Consider the following 21,659-nt stretch of genomic DNA (forward strand, 5'->3'; position numbering starts at 1 on the left):
TCGGAGCATTTTCGAAACGCTCATTCGGTAAATGCTCCAAGCACACTTGCTTGATGCCCACTAAGGCAATAATAATAAAAAAATGTACAGTTGTGATCCGGCATTCTCTAGGCTATTTTTCGTCATTCATCTGAAAAGCGTGGTATCTGCTAAACTATTGTGAGGAATTTGGTTCCAATTGTTCATGCAGTGGCTTATTACGGTGAATTATGCCCCAAGTGGCTGTGCTCCATAGTTAATAGCTGAACAAAAATAAGCTTTTGTAATAAGTTGGAGCGTTGCAGGACCCAATGTTACGCTGTTCGCATTGTGCGATGACTGCTTGTTCTTTCGTGGCTTTAAAATGCTTTATAAAACGAGTCATATTAACGGTTTGGTTTGATTTTGCAAAATGTTGTGATCACTCTCGATAAGTGTGCGAGAAGCAACAAAAACAAAGAGCTCCCAGTTCGAATTGGCTGTTGTGTATACTAATGTGCTCAAATTGTCGAGAGATTTCCCCCCATAGAAATATACAGGGTGTCCTGCTTTTACTTAAGAGTTCAAATAACCTTTACTGTAATAATGTTTTTTCTATGTAGAAGACCTAACACATGACAAGGCGTTGGTATCTTAATGTTGAACAGAACAATCAGTGCACTCAGCAGGTATAACCAGAGTTGGTCAGTGTTCGTACATGTTGATGATTCGAATGTCTATTAACAGCTATTTCCTTGATGTGAAATATGTAGCCAAAAGGACTACTTTTGTATAATACCTGTGTCACTGGTGAGGCAGACAGGAAGTAGTGAAGAATAAAACTGTGATTTCAGCTTCTGCTGTTGTCCATAGTTTGAGCAGTGTCTTTGGTGACTATTCATCATTGACAAAAAAAAAAAAAGCTTATTTATTCATCTGTCATCCAAAGCATAACAATTTTATGAGGGTCTATCAAAAAGTAAGGACCATTTGGTTCCAAGCAAGTACTATTCATTAGCAAAAGTTTGTATTGATAGGCTTGGTTTAGCGAAAACCTACTTCACTTTTCTACAGAATCACAGCTAAAGTGTTAGCATTTTTTGTACCATTACACTAGTTCCCTTAGTCAATCTTCATAAAAGATCACCACTTGGTAATTGAACCTGTTGTGAACGGTGGTCTATAATTTCCGTCTTCAAATCTTACCCCGATCCACTGTTTCATGTGAAAAAAAGAGGAAATATTCACATGGGTGCTGGCTCAGGGCAGTAGGGCGAGCAATTTGTGTTCCCTACCAAAATATTTGATTTTCCCATTGGTTCTGATTGTGGTACAAGGATGCACATCGTCATGTAGAAGGCTAATTCTGGATGAGAATGTGATGTTATCAATGTTTATCGTACTTATTACTGGGGTGAGTGTTTCACAGTATATGTTAACGGCAAGTGTGGCCTACATTTTATGAAATTATAACCACTGAAAATGGCATTTTTTACTTGTAAAATGGTAGCCATTATTTCGTATCTGGAGTAAGTTAATTGCTTGAATTTTTTTTGGTGTTTGTGAAAAGGAGTGGTGGCACCACTGTGGTGTTTCTGTAATTGCATACACTATGAAGTGTCGTCACCTATGCAACTGTGTGCGAAAACAAATCATCCCTGTTCTATTGGTAGCAGTCGGAAAACGCCAGCCAGGGGAACTTTGTTTTACAGACTACTAACTGTTACTGTTAGTCCTCAATCTATTGCAATATCCTATCAACTTGAACAGTTCGGTTGGTCTGGATTCTTGGCGTGATGCTCCACTCCTTGTCGTACACAGTTGTGCAGCCATTTTGGAAGTCTCAACCCCGTGTTCTGACAATTCTTTCACTCCTCACAGTTGGTCCATGAACTAGGCACAACTCCACGAATTGAGGAAAGCTAGCGATTATTTTGCATGCAAAAATGTATTCATAATGTGCACTTCAGATTACAGGCGGGAGCAACAATATTCGCCGACATTATTGTCTGCGTTCCGCGGCAAGCAGATGACTACTGAGCCAGAACAATCACTTCAGTACTTTCGCTCAAATGTAGAAGATTGAGCTGGATAATAAAGATTGAGCTGGATAATAAAACTGTGTGGACATACACAAATCTAATTAGACTGTTTGGGCTAGAGCTTGCTAAGGCACGTGACAGGTCACCCCGGAAAAGAAGACACAAACCCAAAAGTTGGTGGGATGAGGAAGTTAAGAGAGCCATAGCAAATTGTCAGGAAGCCTCTAGGGAACACAGACATGCTAAGCTGCGGGGTGAACCGACAGATGATGTTGAAAGAAAATGGGAAACCTTTCTAAGCTGTAGAAGGGATGCATCCCTTCTGATCAATGAAAAGATTAGAAGAAAGGGAGCTCAGTGGCTGGCAGAAGTACATAAAAAAGATAGGAAGGCAGCTGCGAAATTTCGAAAACATCTAAACTCCCTAAAAAATGAGACGAGCCTAGAGCAGAGGTTTATAACTACAGCTCAAGGTGCTAGGCTAGAAGGGGACGAAGCTATTGAATATATAAGAACAAGGGTGACAGAAAAATTTCAACAAAGAAGTGCCTTATGCACCACAATAGACAAGGATGGATCAAGTGGCACAATGACTCCATTTTCACAACGAGAGTGGGAAAGGGCTGAGAAGAGGGTTTTAAGTACGTAGTACATCAACAGGCCCAGATGGCATTCCAATTATGCTGATAAAGACATTGGGTCTGAAGTCTAAACAGACTTTGAGAGAGGCGGTGAGCAGAACAATAATCTATGGTGAGGTCCCTGATGGATGGAAACTTAGCAGGATGAGCATGATCTATAAAGGAAAGGGAGACAAAGCTGACATAACTACCGTCCTATAACAGTGACATCAGTGGTCTACAAGCTGGCGATGCAGATTATAAAAGAAAGACTGAAGGCATGGATAGAGGATGAGGGGGTTCTGGGGGAACTGCAGAATGGGTTTCGAAAACACAGGAGGTTGGAAGACAATGTGTTCTCACTGACGGAGTGCATTGAAATATTAGAAAAGGAACTCAGGCCCCTGTGGCTAGCATTTTTGGATATCAAGGGAGCGTGCGATAGCGTGGTTCAAGAGGACTGGTGGGGAATACTAGACACCCTGGGTGTGGAAGATGGAGTCACTAATCTTTTAAAGAATATCTATAAAAGTAACAACGTAGTTATAAAGTGGGAAAAACAGGTATCCAAGCCCACAGAGGTGATACGGCAACTTAAGCAGGGGTGTCCACTGTCACCTTTGTTATTCATGATGTACGTACAAGGAATAAAGGCCACATTAGAGGGAATCGGACTTGGCTTCAACCTCTCTTTAGTCAAACAAGAAAAACTCATTGATCAGGCACTACCAGCATTCATGTACGCACATGATATTGTGCTAATGGCTGACAAGAAGGAAGATTTGCAGAGATTGATGGACATATGCAGTAATGAGGGAGATAGGTTAGATTTTAGATTCAGTAAGAAAAAATCAGCAGTCATGATTTTTAATGATAACGAAGGTAGTGAGCTTAGAATAAAGGAGATCACGCTTGAGATTACAGGTAAATACAAATATCTGGGCATATGGATAAGCAATGAGACCGAGTACCTAAGGAAACACGAAATATATGTGACGACTAAAGGTAACAGGAATGCAGCAGTGATGAAAAATAGGGCACTGTGGAATTACAATAGGTGTGATGTTGTGAGAGGAATATGGAAAGGGGTCATGGTTCCTCGGCTAACGTTCGGCAATGTGGTTTTGTGCATGAGATCAAAAGTTCAAGCAAGATTAGAAATTAAGAAACGTGGAATAGGTAGGCTTGCTTTAGGAGCTCACGGGAATGCCCCAAATCAGGGTGTACAAGGTGATATGGGATGGACATCATTCGAGGGCAGGGAAGCTACCAGCAAGATAAAATTTGAGAAGCGATTGAGAGAAATGAGGGAGGAGCGTTGGGCTAGGAAGGTTTTCAGCTACTTGTACATGAAGAATGTCGACACAGAATGGAGGAAGTGAACCAGGAAATTGACTGGTGAATACTTAGAAAACAGCAGGTGGCCAAACCAAAAAGAACTATCGGTTAAGAAGAAAGTGAAGGAAACGGAGACTGACATGTGGAGAATTGGCATGATTAAGAAGTCCGCACTAGAGATCTTTGAAACTTTTAAGCAGGAAATTGCTAAGGTAAGGATCTATGATAACACTCGGAGTAGTTCTCTACTGTTTGAGACTAGGACGGGAGTATTCCGAACTAAGACATATCGGACCAAATACTAAGGGGTAGACACGGTATGCAGTGCATGTAAAGAGGCGGAGGTAACTGCCGAACACTTGATAATGTTCTGTAAAGGGCTTCACCCTATAGTTCAGGATGATGGCGCAGAGTTTTTCAAAGCACCTGGGTTTAGGGACAGGGAGGGCAAAATAGACTTTAAGCGCGTAGAATTAACTAGAAGGAGGCTATCTGATTAGTGGCTAAAGTCAAGGCACGAGTGAAAATTAAAATCTTCACTGCAAAGTACGAATCCTCAAGCTCACTATTTAAAGGAAAAAAAAAAAAGATAAATCTAATGGTTAGTTCACTAGGTATCACGGCTAGGTGGCGTTAGCCACCGTCCAATCTAAGGCAGAACACAGTGTTCCCAAAAGTACGGCAACAGGACCGGATGGAATCCTGATAGAGATTATCAATCATTTGGGGCCAGCGGGACAGGCGCACTTGTATGGAGCCATCGAGCGCGCTATAAAATCCAAGAGGATTCCTTTGCACTGGCGCAAAAGTAGAATGAGTTTGATCTACAAAGGCAAGGGAGAAAGGGACAAGGCGAGCTCTTACAGGCCGATTACAGTCACGTCAGTGCTCTATAGAGTAGCTATACAAGCCATCAAGGCCAAGTTTTTGAAGTGGGTTGAAAGTAACGGTATTTTAGGGGAACTGCAAAATGGATTTAGGCCGGGTCGACGCTTGGAAGACAATCTTTTCGTCATATCCCAGACCATCGAAATTTCGGCAGCACAGGGCAGACCAACATGGCTACTGTTTCTGGACATAAAGGGTGCCTATGACAACGTGGACAGGGGATTGCTGTGGCATATACTGGAAGAGGAGGGGATTGGGTCGGAATTTGTAGGGCTGCTAAGGGCAATATATGAGGATAACAGGGCACACATTACATGGGAAGGGCGTACATACACAGAGCCCGTGTTCATTCGAAGAGGTTTAAGACAGGGGTGCCCTCTTTCGCCATTGCTGTTCACACTGTACATTAGAGGAATGGAAAGACGACTAAAGGAGAGTGGATTGGGCTTTGATTTGTCACACCGAAGCAATGGAGTGTTAGTGGAGCAACGGATTCCGGGATTGATGTACGCAGACGATATAGTGCTGCTGGCGGAAAATGCGGAAGAACTTCCAAAACTGGCTGACATTTGTGGTGATGAGGCAACGTACCTAGGCCTACATTTTAACCCACAGAAATCTGGAGTCATGGTGTTCAACGAGGAAGCTCATGTAGCACCAATAAGGATACAACAGGAAGCCATACCATTAGTAAATAAGTACAAATACTTGGGGATCTGGCTTAATGAAGGAAAAGGCTACCTGAATGCTCATGAAGAACACCTCAAACTGAAAGGGAGACGAAATGCAGCAGTAATGAAACACAGAGCGCTTTGGGGATACAATAAGTACGAGGTAGTACGAGGCATCTGGAAAGGGGTAATGGTGCCGGCGCTCACGTTCGCTAATGCCGTATTATGCTTAAAGTCAGATATCCTGTCGGGGCTGGAGGTTAACCAAAAGGCAGTCGGCAGGCTAGCTCTGGGAGCTCACAGTAAGACTACAAACGAGGCTGTACAAGGCGATATGAGTTGGGCTTCATTTGAGGCGAGGGAAGCACAAAGTAAAATACGGTTTGAGGAGCGACTTAGACATTTAGATGAGAAGAGCTGGGCAGCCAGAGTGCACAGGTACCTGTACCTGAAAAGTGTGGACACCCAATGGCGGAAGAGGACGCGAAAGCTGGCGACTAAATATAACTTGACCGCGGCAAATAAACAAAGGGGGCCAGTTAAAAAGCAAGTGAGGGAAACAGAGACGCTCATGTGGAAAGAGAGGATGGAAAAGAAGGGATCGCTGGGAATCTACAAGGCAAGCAAACAAGAGATCCGGAAAGAGAACTTTTATGACAACAATAAAGGTAGTGCGTTGCTCTTTGAGGCGCGGGCTGGCTGCTTGAGAACTCTAACTTACAGGAGCAAATATTCCTCACAGTATGAGACATGCGTTGGATGTGGCATAAATTAAGAAACAATTGACCACATAGTCATGGAATGCCAAAAGATTCAGCCGGATAGAAATGGGGGGAAAGTCACACTCCCTGAGGCGCTGGGCTTTGCGGTGGACGGAAGCATTAACGGGAAGCAGTAGGTATTACTAAGCAGCGGCTGGAGTATTGGTGGAGGAAAAGCAGAGAAGTCGATAAAATAACATCCCAGCCAAGAGTAGCGGCTGGGCAAAATTAAAAAGACATCCGAGTTGAGGGACAAAATTTAAACACGAACTATTAAGGTAGGCAAGATGACGCAAGCTGTTACCCCAGTTCAAAGGGGAGGCCTTTAATCATCAATCATCATCATCTAAAGGGTACAGCGACATCCATCCATACATCGGATTGTTCTCCTGTCGACGCCCGCGTACTCGTGCATTGGCTCGTGTGTTCCTTTTTCGCGCGTTTGATTTAATCCGATTGAGAGGCGTTTCGTTAATAGAACGCAGTTCGTTTTTCCGTTAACCCTGCCAGTGCGTGTTTTCCGAAGTCTACGGTCACTTTTTTTGCAAGCTTTTGCCATGAATCGCACCGATTTCGACTCGACGTGAGTATAATAAGCCCCGCTTTAGGCGTCGTGTTTGGTTTTGCACGCTATGCCTGATGTGTCGTGTACTTTCAGGTTCAACTGCCCGGTCTGTCTGGGGCCGAGTCAGAACATGGTATTCGGCATGTGCCAGCACTTCGTGTGTGCTTCCTGTCTGTACGAGCCGGACAGCGAAAGTTTGAAGCCTGCGTTCTATTGTTGTCCCCTCTGCAAAGCCAAGGACGTGTTCCCAGATTACTGGTAATTGATTGCGGTGACTTTTGATACGCTAGTTTCCGCCCACTAATAGCTGAAATAGTCCGACGTCTCAATTGCGTTAACCTGAGTGTTGTTTTCATGCAGCCCCGAAATTCCGCAGTCCACCAAGCTGCTGATGAACATTGTTGGCGTCGTGAAGTGCCGTCGAAAACGGTGCGGTGAAGAAATTTGGGCTTGGGACGTGGAAGAACACCAAGGGTACGTCGTACTTTAGATGCGACAGTTTGCTAGTTAGCGTGTTGCTTATGCACGCTACAGTTACCTTGCCATTTGCTCAAATGTGGACGTGTTTAGTCTCTCTTTTCATTCACCGGGCTTCCCGTGGCTGCAGACTTTTTAGATGCGACTCTTGCCACCGCGTGGTAAGCATCGGGGAAGAGAAAATTTCGATGCGCAAAGCAGGCATAGTGCGAAACGCGGGGAAATCGTAGTATGGAGTGGTTCTTCTTGGCGTTGCATAAACTGTTGCCGGACTGCCGCCATATTTGGCAGAGACATTTGCCCCTGTAGTTGTGACTTCTTCGTGAGGGTTTTTTGTCGTCCGCGGTGCATTTCGCGAGTGCGTGAGCGACGTTGGCTGTTTTAATTAACGGAATGAACTTAAAACGCGCCCTGCAGAAGCCTGGGGACAACCACCCCAAAGTATGGCAACTGAGATGTGTAACAGCAAACAGAACCGTGTCAATGCAAGAACAGTCGTGTTTTGTCGTGAGCATATTGAAGGGGTTCTCTGAAATTGCGTGATGGAGTCCATGCAGGGAAAGATACCTTTTGCGAACCAATACTGCACATTTGTATGTACAGTGCAAGTAATTGTTCCTGAAGCATGAGTTCTGTGTTCCCTTTCATATTTCTCCTGGCCGTAGTTGGACGTTGAAGAATGCGCAATTGCCCACTCTGGCATGCCTCGTAATGATATTGCGGTTCCGGTGTGTGAAACCCCAGATTATAACTTTTTTGTCGGGGCATTGTGCGTTCAGCTCGTTCGGGGCAAGGTACTTTACATTAGCGGTATGTCCTGTCTAAAGAACAGTGTCCTTTACGTGTGTTTGTTATAGCCAGGCCTTTCCGCATCTCTGAAACGACAACCGCGTTTCAAAGAAATGTATATAAATGTAAATTCTCGCAGCCCGTCACAGCGATGTTCCTCATAATTGTGGTATGAACTTGGGACATGAAGCCACAACATCTATTATCTTCAACTGTGTCTGCACACTTGCCCTCTTTTAAAATAAATCCATACCAACTGACTAAACAAATGGGTTTACACTTGCGACACGCTGTTTTAACGGTGAGGAAGCCACATAAAGCAAAGGTAGAACACGAGACGCTTTTTGTGTTCTTCGTTGCGTTCAAACAAAGAGTCGCAAGTGTCAATTATGCACAACCGACTAGCTCTGGCTCTTCTGGCTAGGCTTAATTAAGTTGATTGATTATAGTGTGGCCAAACCAAAAGGGCGCTGGTTGCTATGGTCCATGCAGGTCTTGCCTGGGCATCGGAAGACGGTCGTCAGTGCGTTGCTCTCGCTCCACAGCAAGTGGTCGCAGTGGCCAGAGAGCCACCACCCGCCAGAGCAAGCGGAAGAGGAGCAAGAGCCCTGTTGAACTCAAGAAATGAACGTGGCACTGCACCTGCCTTGCTTCAAAATTCTTTACAGGTAAGCAGCGTCTGAGGAAAGTTTGCAAGTTTGAAGTCTTTAACCTCTTCACTACCAGCGTCTACTTTTGTGGACATGACTTCATAAGGGGCACACTGCATCTGAAAATGTTTTTAAAATTTCTTTATCAATTTGAATGAATTTAGTGAAATTATGTATATTCGTGTGCTGACTTTATGTTTGTTTCATTTTCTTGGTACAATACATAGTTTTTAAATTTCAGGCGGGATTTTCGGCGGCAGTTTGCCTTAACTGAGAGAATTAGAACAGAATTAAGTTCATCAGATTGACCTGGAATGAATACAAATGCAAGGAACCAAGAGTTGGTAATCTAAGCCCTTACCCCCGCAGGGGCGCCTGCGCGAGTAGGCGTTTATTGTGTAGCGACACCACGGACCCGAGCTAACGGGGGAGTTTTGACTCCCTCCCACGCCTAGCCGTGCGTGGCTTTGCCGTGTAAGGGGAAAAGGGGATCCTGGGGGTTGAGCCAATGCTGGGTGATCGGACCTTTAAGGCCCCCCAGTGGCGTCAACACACCCCTTTGGCCCCGGCTTCACGTAGATGGCACCCCTGAGCTGACCCACCCAGGGGAAACCGGCAGTCGCCTTTTCCTGTCTCTCCCTCCCTTCATCTTCGTGTTTCCCTCTCACTTTCAATCTTTCCTGTCCTCTCCTCTCTTCAATTTGCTTCTGTTTTTCCTGGCGGCAAGCGTTAACCTTGTGTTGCTATCCGAACTAGGGTAAACCATATTGGGTTATAGTAACTGCGTACTGCTGGCGTTGTGCAGACATGCCCACATGCTCTGCCACGTCCCCTTGTTGGACTCCGTGGTGGGTGGTAGGCGCCGTTACCGGAAAATCCACATTTTCCCATGGTATCCTCGACTTCCTCTCTAACTGATCGTGCCTCGAAAAGGGTACGCACCGACGCAACTTCACTACTTTGGCCCAAAAACAGAGAAACTTTCCCAAAATACCATGTCCTCCACTGCGAACAATCATCTACAAAAGCTAGAGCAATCTCGCCCTTCCTTGTGGCCAGGTGCTTGAGAGAGACCATTGGAACCGGTTATAACGCCACGAAGATGGCAAGTGGAGATCTGCTTCTCGAATTAAAAGACAAGGAACAGTACAATTAACTTTCGCACCTTGTAGCCTTTGGTGACATCCCCGTCTCTGTGAGCGTACATCGTACCATGAATACAGTGAAGGGCGTGGAATCGGACGAAGATTTGATGACACTGAGTGAAGAAGAGCTTCTTGATGGATGGAAGGACCAAGGTGTAATACATGTCCAGCGCATCAAAATCAGACATAACAACAACGAAATAGCAACAAAGCACTTAATACTCGCCTTCAACTCAACCACTTTACCTGAGACTCTCGAAACTGGCTGTATAAAACTCTATGTCCGACCCTTCATCCCAAACTTGAGGCGTTGTTTCAAATGCCAGCGATTTGGTCATGCATCCCAGAGCTGCCGAGGGCAGCTGATCTGTGCTAAGTGTGGCACAACCGGCCGTAGTCATGATGAGGTCCTCTGTGCTAACTGCGAAGGTAGTCACCCCGCATACTCCAGAGCGTGCCCAGCCTGGAAAAAAGAAAAAGAAATAATAACTATAAAAGTAAAGGAAAATATCACATTCAGGGAAGCAAGACAACGGATGTCGTTAACATTGGCACTAAAAACACCTTTCGCCGAAGTGGTGCAACGAGGGGCGGCACCACAAAGGCCCTTGGCAGTTGCCCGGACCGCGCCTAGTGTGCCGAGGCCTACGCCACAAGCCCCTACGGCGGGAGCAGCCAGCGCTGCCCTGCCCACATTCAGCCTGTCCACACCAGTGACCTCTACAAGCTCTGGCAGCAGCCAGGGCAATCACGAGGCCAAGGGGGCTTTATTGACCCCCGGCTCGGTGTGGACAAAGACTTCGTCGATCGAGGCGAAGTCTAAGCGACGCGCAGATCGCTCTGCAGAGCGGGTGTCCAGTGCCTCGCAAGAGGCCATGGACACCAGTTCAAGCCAAACGGCGCAGGAAGCGCCGAAGGAGCGGCGAGCTTCTCTCGACCGCCCCAAAAAAGACAGAACGCCGATTACAGGGCCTGACAAAGGCCCTGTAAAATGAGCTAATCTCAGTCTTTTCTGCACACGGCACTTCTTCCTTTTTTTTTCCTTCCACTATGGACAACATCATACAGTGGAACATGAGGGGAATACTTAGAAATTTAGATGTCCAAGAACTTCTGAGTAAGTTCAATGCGAAAGTGCTATGTGTGCAAGAAACGCACTTAACTCCTAAGCACAAGAACTTCCTACAGCAATATATTATTTTCCGAAAAGACCGGGAGGATGCTGTCGTACCATCTGGCGGTGTGGCCATTATAGCTGATCGAAGTATAGCATGCCAGCATTTGAAGCTCCAAACGGCCCTTGAGGCAGTGGCCATTCGAGCTGTACTTTTTAATAAACTCATTACCATATGTTCTGTGTACATACCACCGCATCAACAGCTACACAGACGTGATCTAGAATCATTAATAGATGAACTCCCAGAGCCCTTTCTGGTTCTAGGTGATTTCAATGCACAAAATGTACTGTGGGACGATGCTCACTGTGATGCGCGAGGACGTCTCATTGAGCAGCTCCTTTTCTCTTCTAGTTTATGTGTTTTAAATATAAAGGAGCCTACATATTTTAGCCTTGCGAACAACACATACTCCTCCATAGATCTTAGCATTTCATCACCGTCCCTTTTACCTGTTTTTAAGTGGAACGTTCTTAAAAACCCTTATGGGAGTGACCACTTACCAATCATCCTGAGTGCGCCGAACAAAGATCAACTACCCCCGCAGGTTCCTCGATGGAAGATTGACTCAGCTGATTGGGAAGGGTATAGAACTCTTACACACATGACATAGACTGAGCTGTCTGCACTGACCATTGATGACACTGTCACTTATTTTACAGCTTTTATACTTCATGCCGCATCTAAATGTATTGCCAAAACAAGCGGCATGTCTTCTAAACGGCGAGTCCCATGGTGGAACGATGCATGCAGGAAAGCACGGACCACTCAGAACAAAGCATGGGCGTTGCTTCGCGATTCCCCTACAGCTGAAAACCTGGAAAATTTCAAGCGGGTCAAATCGCAGGCAAGGAGAACGCCTCGACAAGCTAGACAAGAGAGCTGGACAAAGTTTATATCGAGTATCAACTCATACACAGATAAGGGAAAAGTGTGGAATAAGGTAAAGAAAATTAAGGGCCAACAAACGTATTGCCTTCCACTAGTAAATAGCCTCGGGGAAAGCTTGGAGGATCAAGCCAACTTTCTTGGCACACATTTCGAACACATATCGAGCTCCTCACACTACTCCGAATCCTTTCAGAATTACAAAGCACGAATAAAAAAACAAAAGTTAGAAAGAAAATCCACAAGAAATGAGGCATATAATGAACCATTCTGCTTAGCAGAACTGCAAACAGCTCTCAGCTGCTGTAATACATCTACCCCAGGTTCTGACAATGTAATGTACGCGATGCTGAAGGAACTACCCTCCGAAACTAAAGAAACCCTCCTCTCTCTTTATAATCGCATATAATTTTCAGGTGTGATCTCCTCCTCCTGGAAGGAGGCTGTTATAATTCCAATTTTGAAGCAGGGAAAGGATCCCTCTACTGTATCAAGTTACAGACCTATAGCGTTAACAAGCTGCCTCTGCAAACTATTTAAAAAGATGATCAGTTGCCGCTTACTTCACTACTTGGAAACAAATTGCTCGACCCATACCAACGTGGGTTTAGAGAGGGCCGATCTACCACCGGCCATCTTATACGTATCGAGGCACACATACGTGAGGCTTTTGTTCATAATCAGTTTTTCTTATCTGTGTTCCTCGACATGGAGAAGGCCTACTATACTACGTGGAGATTTGGAATATTGAGAGACCTCTCACACATAGGTATACACGGTAATATGTTCAGTGTCATTGAAAGCTATGTCTCATCGTACATTCCGCGTTAGAGTGAGCAATGTTCTGTCCCGAACATTTGTACAGGAAACCGGAGTGCCACAGGGTGGGGTGCTCAGCTGTACGCTCTTTATTATAAAAATGAATCCTCTCCGTCTGTACATTCCACGTAATATCTTTTATTCAATATATGTCGACGATGTGCAGATAGGTTTTAAGTCGTGTTCTCTTGGGATCTGTGAGCGACAGGTTCAGCTTGCCCTTAACAAGGTATCCAAATGGGCTGATGAAAACGGGTTCAAACTGAACCCACAGAAAAGCACCTGTGTCCTTTGTTCTAGAAGAGGCTTGCACCCTGACCCTGAAGTGGTCGTTAAGGGTGAGCGTCTACCCGTAAACACAGAACATAAGTTCCTAGGTATAATTTTAGATGCGAAGTTAACCTTTGTACTGCACATAAAACATCTTGAAAATAAATGCTTGAAAACAATGAATATCCTAAAGGTGCTGTCACGAACAACGTGGGGCAGTGACAGAAAGTGCCTCATGAATCTGTATAGAAGCCTTATACGCTCACGCCTTGAGTATGGGGCAATAGTCTATCACTCTGCCACGCCAAGCGCTCTGAAAATGTTGGACCCTGTTCATCATCAAGGCATCCGCCTGTCCACAGGCGCCTTTAGAACAAGCCCAGTTGAAAGCCTTTATGTGGAATCGGGCGAGTGGTCACTCCATCTGCAGAGAACATATTCTTCCTTCATATATTTCCTTAGTGTAAATGCGAACAGTGAGCAACCCGCATATTCTACCATCAACGACCTGTCCAGCTTTCAACTTTTTTGCAATCGGCCTGCAATAGCACGCCCTTTCTCGCTGCGTGTTAGAGACCTATACTCGGCGACAGCTTTTCTTGACAGCACTGTGGAAGCTATAGAGCCGAACTGCCTGCATGCGCGCGCGCCAGGAAATAGTACCTGTTTTATTTTCTGATTCTAATAGCTACTTGGCCCGAATAAATAAAACTTTCTTCATTATAAGGATAGAACAAGTTTGGGACGCTGTTCATGGAAAAGAAGTTATCGTGCGCCCTAGTTTTTTTTCTTTTTTATTTCTTGGACGGCACCACGTTTTCCGCACGCCGGCTGCGTCTGCTGCTTGCTCTTGCAGCGGCGAGCACAGCATCGGCCGTGGAAAAGCTGCTCATCGTTGGGACGCGCCGTCTTTTATACATCACACATCGAACTTTCCAGCCTTATCACTGGTGGCCGCGCAAGCTCTGAAATAAGCTTCACTGTTCGCGTCTTGAGCGCAATCTTAACAACGATCTACAACAATTGTGAGGCTTCTCGAACACTGAGGCGCAGTCTGCGCCGATCATTGCTGACAGCCTTTGAGGGCGTAAACCGAATACAGCAAAACTGAAACAAGACAGGCCCGTGGCCGGATCGTGCCGCAACCGGCCTTCCATTTCACCTATACCAGGGCTCAATACCGTAAACGTTAACATTCGATCACGTGTGGCGCGTACCCGTATATACTGGGCTGAACACGGAACCTAAACTTCACTGTTATAAAGGCTGAATAATGCTGGGAAAACATTGTAAACAACGGAAAATTTTATATGTACCAGTATATAAACAGCACAGTAACTAGCTGCATGTATGCACTCTCATCAAAGTTTAACTCTGACGTTCCCATTTTGCATGCATACATTTTGCTATAATAAACATACTAGCGCAGCGAGCAAACGAAAACCGAAACTGGAACCGAAATCGGCTGCAAGCTGCCGAACTACTTGCGTAGTAACACAAATGTGCGGAGGCCCCGCCTCCGTAGCCTTCGCTCCAATGTCAAGAAAAGCTGTCGCCGAGTATAGCTGAAGAAACAGATGTCCCGCTGCTTGAATACCACCTCAGCCCCCCCGCTCTGCGGCTCCCGCCATGGCAGTGGCAGGTTATGGACTGTGACACATCTTTCGTAGCTGTCACAAAGCATGCCTCCCCCATACACATTCGGATGTATTTCTTAGAGCTGCAACATAAATATGACTGTCCAGAATATTATACTGATGCATCCAAGTCCCATACTGGCGTGTCCTATGAGGCGGTCGGCCCATCCTTCTCAGATGCCGGCGTTCTGTCCACCAGCACAAGCATTTTTACAGCCGAGGCTTACGCGTTATTCGTAGCCGTTAAACACATCAAAGAATTGAATACGCCAAGAGTAGTTATATACACAGACTCCCTGAGTGTCGTAAAAGCGTTGAAAAATCTAAAAAAACACAGAAACCCTATAATTATATCCCTTTATTCAATACTCTGCGCGGCTTATGCTTCCAAGCAACATATCGTCGTGTGCTGGGTGCCAGGACACCGCGAGATCGAAGGAAATGTGTTGGCCGACCAGCTCGCCACGTCAATTACCGGAAGCACTGCCATCTCTTCAGTTGCTGTCCCTATAATGGACCTAAAACCAAACATACGGAAAAAGCTCAGGGCTTACTGGCAGAGGTTATAGGATCTACAAACTCATAACAAGTTACACTTGATTAAACCATACCTCGGTAACTGGCCACCAATGTCGAAAACGCGCCGTACAGAGGTCAGTGTCTGTCGGCTTAGAATAGGACACACACACAGCACGCACACAAACCTTTTGTCCGGTGGTGACCCACCCAGCTGTCACAGATGTGGCCTTCCACTTAACGTACTCCACATACTCGTTGAATGCTCTGAGCTAGAGGCTTACCGGAAAAAACATTTTCCACTAGCGTACAAGGAACACATACCCCTTCACTCAGCTATGTTTATTGGTCGCGAACCTCTTTTTAAATATAATGCATTGAATGCATTCTTAAAGGAAGTAAATACTTTCCATGTTATCTACTCAAGTGATCGGTAGCACGGCCTCTGAAAGGAGGCTGCTGCTGCGGATGCTACATCCAAAGGAGCACTTGTCTCCCGGCCCTTGGGACCAAGGGCGCTGGAAAGAAATCGGTGCTAATATAACGCTCCTATTTTATGATGTCATGATAACTAAAGACTCATTCTCACCAGGCATGCTTCACTTCACTTTCATGATTTTAATAAATATATGTCTTACGCATCTTTAGAGCGCAGAATTTTAGGCCCTTTTACAGCCATTTACCATAACCATTGCTCTCATCCGATATCATTTCCTGGTGCTCTTTGGCCATCAATGGCCCTTGCGCCATTAAACAACATATATCATCATCTAAGCCCATATAAACAAAAGTTGTGGTATATTGAGTTAACTCTATTGTCAAATAATTGTTGATAGAGCTCTCGAAAATGAATATATTAGTTTAAGCCGACTTTTTAGTTTATATTAATGCACGAAAGCTTTGTCACCTGAGACTGTCACAGTTACTCAATTTCAGGTTCCTCTGCAGAAACATACCTGGTGAGGGAGCAAGAAAGGAGAAAGGTCTTTTTGGCCTTTCCTAAAGAAGTAATGAGCCAGTATTTTCATGTTATCTGCAAGTGCAATTTTTTGTGTGGCAATAAATGTTTTCTGCTAAACTGTCTCCTACATTTAATTTTATTTCGAGGCTAGGGTCTTTTGCGTTAGTGAAGCGCGCTACCAATTTGATGCACAATGTGAAATATTGTTTGCATCCTGAATGATTGTGATGTATAAAAAAAAAAAGTGCTGTAGTATGCGTTTTATGCATTGTGGTTGACCTTGCGTCAATTTAATTTCATTTCAAAACAAGACTTTTTGTGTAATAGTGTACTCGCAACAATTTTTGGGCCAAAATGAACAATATGCCAAACCTTCGGGTTTTTGAAGGCTCGTGATGTACCATGAACATGTTTTTTTTTTTACCAATGGTAGTTCGTGTTTCTCCTAATTTCATCCTAAAAAGGGCATCTTTAATCTTTGTATGCTTTATTTGTGCTACACTTTTGGGCACTTAATGCACCCAACAATATATTCAGGTTGCGATTGGTCATTGATAAACGACCAGAATTTGTGTACTTTATTTTATTGAAAAACAGTTTTAACTGATAAAAGAAAATTGTTTCTCGTTAAATGCACGGCACGCAATGTCCTGTTCTATGAACGATGATGTACAGACTGAAATCATATAACAATGAATGTTTTTTGTGTTGCATCCTTTTGTGCGCATTTCTCTTTTTAAAATTTTGCAATGCATACTATTAAAGCCTTAACGAAAGTATTTATGGTGATAGTTATTCAGGTGCATTTAGCCCCGCCGCAGTGGTCTAGTGGCTAAGGTACTCGGCTGCTGACCCGCAGGTCGCGGGTTCAAATCCCGGCTGCGGCGGCTGCATTTCCGATGGAGGCGGAAATGTCGAGGCCCGTGTGCTCAGATTTGGGTGCACGTTAAAGAACCCCAGGTGGTCAAAATTTCCGGAGCCCTCCACTACGGCGTCTCTCATAATCATATGGTGGTTTTGGGACGTTAAACCCCACAAATCAATTCATGTGCATTTAGTTGTCATTGTTAAAGGCACAAACAACTTATGTTAAAAAACAAATGTGGTGTTTATCTTATTGAATCACAGTTCATGTATGTTGATCCTAAAAGACACTTTTATATATTATACATTTTTAATTTTCTGAATGCTTAATGAAAAATGATTGTCTCCTGCTTTTTAACTGTATTTTATGCCTCAAGATTTAAACAGCGACAATGTTTAATGTAAAAGATAAGTCGTGTGTCAGTGACAGTGTTAGCAGGCAGTTTTCTGAATATTTGAATTCTGAAATGAGCATTTCTAGTGCTGCGCCGGCCCGTGCTAATATGAATCGTGCCAGTGTTGACCATGTGTTATAGGCAGAAGTAGCACATTTGTAAGCATGTGCGCACACACAGGTAATATGACAAAGGACATTGGAGACCAACCGGAATTCGTAGGCTCTTGCTCGACCAATCACAGCATCAATAGGCGGCGCGTCAGAGATTCAAATTATCAGCATCGTGCGGAGGCCCGAAAGGCCAGGAGTGGAGGAGGGATTGTTTCTTGGAATTTGTGGCGTGCTGGCTGCTCGTAGCGCTGCCACGTGTGCAATCGATCGTGAGGGCATGCTGCACACAATGCATGTGTTTACCTGAAATGTTTGAGAAAGAAAACACCAGGCCTGCTCGGAAGGCGCAGCGAAAGCTAGCACGGCCTTTCAGGGCTCTTCTAAACACTCATTGGGTAACTGCTGCAAGCACACTTGCTAGATGTCCACTACGGCATTAATAATAAAAAAGGTAGGGTTGTAAGCCGGCATTCGCTATGCTATTTCTCGTCATTCGTCTGAATAGCGTGGTATCAGCTAAACTATTGCGAGGAATTTTTGTCAATTGTTCACACAGTGGCTTATTACGATGAGGAATTATGCCTGAGTTGGCAGTGCGTCATAGTTAATAGCTGAACAAAAACAAGCTTTTGTAATAAGTTGGAGCATTGGACGATCCACTCGTTACGCTGTTCACATTATGCAATGACTGCTTGTTCCTTCGCTGCCTTAAAACACTTTATATGCCAGTCGTATTAACGCGATTGTTGTCCAGACATCAAGTCTGCCTAAGGCAAATTTGTGAACAAGTCCCCAGCATTGGGGTTGCTTAGTGGTACAATACTGGACTGGCACCCAGAGGAATTGAGTTCGAGCCCCGCAGTGTCATTGTTACTATGCTTTTAAAGATTATAGTCTTTCTTGGGGACCTTCAACGGAAAAATTCTGGTCTGTCTGTCTGTCTGTCTGTACGTCTGTACATTTGTCTGTTTGTCCGTCCTAATGATATCTCAAACGGCATTCAACGGCCAACCCCATCCGCAGCGCCCACCAATATTGCTCAATGTTAAGCGTTCATAGTTGTGCAATTGTCAATTAAAAAGCAATTATTGCACATATCAGGTGCCACAACAACGCTTCAATGTTTTGTATGTCTGCCTTTATACTAGTAAGGCACAGACACGTAACTAAGGAATGTAGTGTTTAATCGCGCTACGCTGACAGTGCAGCTTGATGCTCAAAAAGGAGTTTCCAACGCTTTGGTATGACGTCGCGATGGTGGCACCTGCCCATTGCTTTGCGTTCTACACCTTATCACCTTGGAGACTGGCGCGCATCTTTCTTCGCGGGCTGCACGCCTTCGTTTTCGAAGATAACGGCCAGATGGCACTTGTGTCTAACGTGCCTCGATGCGCTCGTTCGCCTCAGCTACACACTCGAGGCGCTCTAACGCAGCGCCTGCAGAATACCATTCACAGATTTTCCTGCGCAGAACATCAAATAAACGTTTTGTTCACTCTCTCTAGACGCAAGACTATCTTCTTTCGACGACATTTGCAGTGTAACATGCAGATTTGGAACCTTTTTTTTTCCGATTTCGCGCAATGTGCTTACGGACAACGGCAGCAGATGTGGCCGCGGACAACTATGGCTCTGCGCGTGACCAGAGTTGTGATCTCTTAGCAGCTTCTGCTGTTAAAATATCTGATGTTGTTTAGGGCCCTTTAATGTTCAGCCCGTGACTGCCGCTCCCAACATAACTCGGGCAATTACACATGCACTAGCCCTGCCAATCCAGAGTTTTCCCATTTTGCCTCTCTAAATCGTTTCCTGCCACTCGAATGTGTTTTGTAAAAAAAAAAAAGAAAATGCTGGCATGGCTCGCTGTTTTAGGAGGGAACATAATAAAATATGAACATTAGTTGCTCGCATTCTCACTCTTCCAGTGAGAATGCGAGCAACTCACGCTATGTTTTGAGATTGTTGCCCGTAAGAGTGCAGAACAAGTGTAGGATTGCATTGCTAGGACGCACTTGTGATGTGACTGGGACTGGCCGGCATCCCTGCACTCTTACGTTGACATTTCGTCTTCTAACCAAATAAATATAAAAATGGCATTTTTGAGAGTTGGCGTTATTCTAACAGCGCATGCTTCCACGGCGTTCGCTCTCGTCTCGTCACCAGCACTTCGGCATCGCTTTTATGACGATCACGTCGGCATGCGACGTGCGCGCCATTGTACAAAGAAATGCAGGAGCTGTTGATAAATGCGGACTCTGAATAAAACGGATAGTTAGTGGCTCAGCACTCTGAACGAACGTCTCATTGTATATTGTCAATTTTTCATTCATTGTAATTTTCTTGTAGTACTTGTTGGCTTTCTTGTCATGACGGATGCTTTTTATTTGTCGAGATAATCTCCAATGAAGATTTTTACGTGCCCTGAAAATCATTGTGCCTTATCGCTAGCCCAATATTTTCGCATAAATTGTGAAAGAAAAGAAAGTGGTACTGAAGCAAAGCTGTGCCTAAAAGGAGTATTGGAGGACGCTTGCAGTTCGCGGTAGCGCACTCGAACCTAGTGTGCATCGCCTTAGCCTTCTGAACATTTAGTTTTTTTTGGTTTCTCGGTGCATGTCTTGACCATTTCGTGAGGATACAAACGACTGAGCACGTAAAATTGACTGTTTCGAAGTGCCATTGAATGCCTATTGCAAGCACAGCTAGATGCCCACTACTCCTTAATTTTTTTCTGGTGCGGATGGCCTGCTACGCAGCCAGAGGGCCACATGCGAACCTACGCAGTTGTTCACTTTGTAGATGGTTTTGCTGCTGCTGCTGTTGCTGGTGTAGCATGTCTGAGCACTTTGTAGTGGTTGGGTCTTAAAAACATCGTCGTTGCTCAGTTCACATCTTGTGATGTCTGGCCCGATTCTATGTTTCTGCCACGCAATATATTGCACGAGTTAAAAAGACTCCCTGTTCTTCGTGGCGTTAATATAGTGTTTTCTTTTTTCAAATATAGTGTTTTTTTTTTCAAAGCAGTCTCAATTGCCATGCCAGACAGCCTTGGCTCTACCCACTCATACCTCTGAATTACTTTATTTGCATTTTTCTCGATTTTTGGGTCACAGACAAGATGATTTTTCACTCGAAACTAATGATGCCAACACTAGAATGCCATCGCATTAAACAATAATGTTACAAGATATTGAAACAGAAGTTATGGTTCAGTGACAGCAAGATGATTTTTCACTCGAAACTAATGATGCCAACACCAGAATGCCATCGCATTAAACAATAATGTTACAAGATAGTGAAACAGAAGTTATGGTTCAGTGATAGTTTAGTGTGCAACGGTTCTTTGTGCTTAATTATTCTTTGATTCTGAAAGACATTTTTAATATGCCGGCTACATTCTGAGCACTTGATGTAAAATAGCTTCTTCAAACATCTTTTCATTTTTATTGCGAAGGGACATCTTTATATCTCGTTCTAGTGAGAGTTGGGCCTCACTGTCCACGAATGTGTCAAATTCACCTCGCATAATTCCAAGCCACCCAGTATTACATTTGCAGAAAATAAAGTAACGTGTCATTTCATGTTGGGCTCATTCAATAATTGTAATTGGTGTGTAACTGAATTACTTATTATTCTGCCATCAGTAATGCTCCATTATAACATAAGGAGATGAAAATTGTCAGCTCCAAATGTGTGCAAATTTAGTTTTCGCTTAGTTCATCTTGAAGAAAGAAAATAATGCTTTTAAAGTTATCAAAAATGGCATGTCGAGCATTGTAGTATCTCCTTCACCAAAGTGGTCGGCTGCAGACGTATGCAGTACGCTGAGGTTTAGTCATGACATACTGACCTTGTGGAAAGTTCAATTCATCGAATGAGTAATATTTAGCTCGCTTTTTAACGCTAGTTTCCATAACTACAATAAAGAAGTTGCGTACGAAAATACTCTAAACCTCGATATAACAAACCCGGATGCAACAAGTGATCGGGTATAATGAATGAAATGAAGAAATCTTGCAATAGATATAGTGTTAGGAATGTACCTTCATAACAAATTTTCGGATATAACAAACTTATTTCATGTTAAACCAGTTTTTATAACGAGGTTCGAGTTGCA

General features: G+C 44.3%; 1 protein-coding gene across 1 annotated transcript; it reads left to right on the plus strand.

Annotated features, from left to right (window-relative positions):
• The first annotated feature begins 6,648 nt into the window (after window positions 1-6,648).
• LOC119167026 (uncharacterized) lies at window positions 6,649-16,287 on the plus strand. The gene is made up of 5 exons (XM_075867223.1): window positions 6,649-6,861; window positions 6,937-7,101; window positions 7,204-7,317; window positions 8,602-8,777; window positions 16,146-16,287. Exons 1-4 carry the CDS (start codon window positions 6,836-6,838, stop codon window positions 8,735-8,737), a joined length of 441 nt encoding a protein of 146 aa, XP_075723338.1. The 5' UTR covers window positions 6,649-6,835; the 3' UTR covers window positions 8,738-8,777; window positions 16,146-16,287.
• Window positions 16,288-21,659: the final 5,372 nt, after the last annotated feature.

The sequence above is a fragment of the Rhipicephalus microplus genome, chromosome 6, assembly GCF_043290135.1.
Source record: "Rhipicephalus microplus isolate Deutch F79 chromosome 6, USDA_Rmic, whole genome shotgun sequence".
Classification (NCBI taxonomy): Eukaryota; Metazoa; Arthropoda; class Arachnida; order Ixodida; family Ixodidae; genus Rhipicephalus; species Rhipicephalus microplus.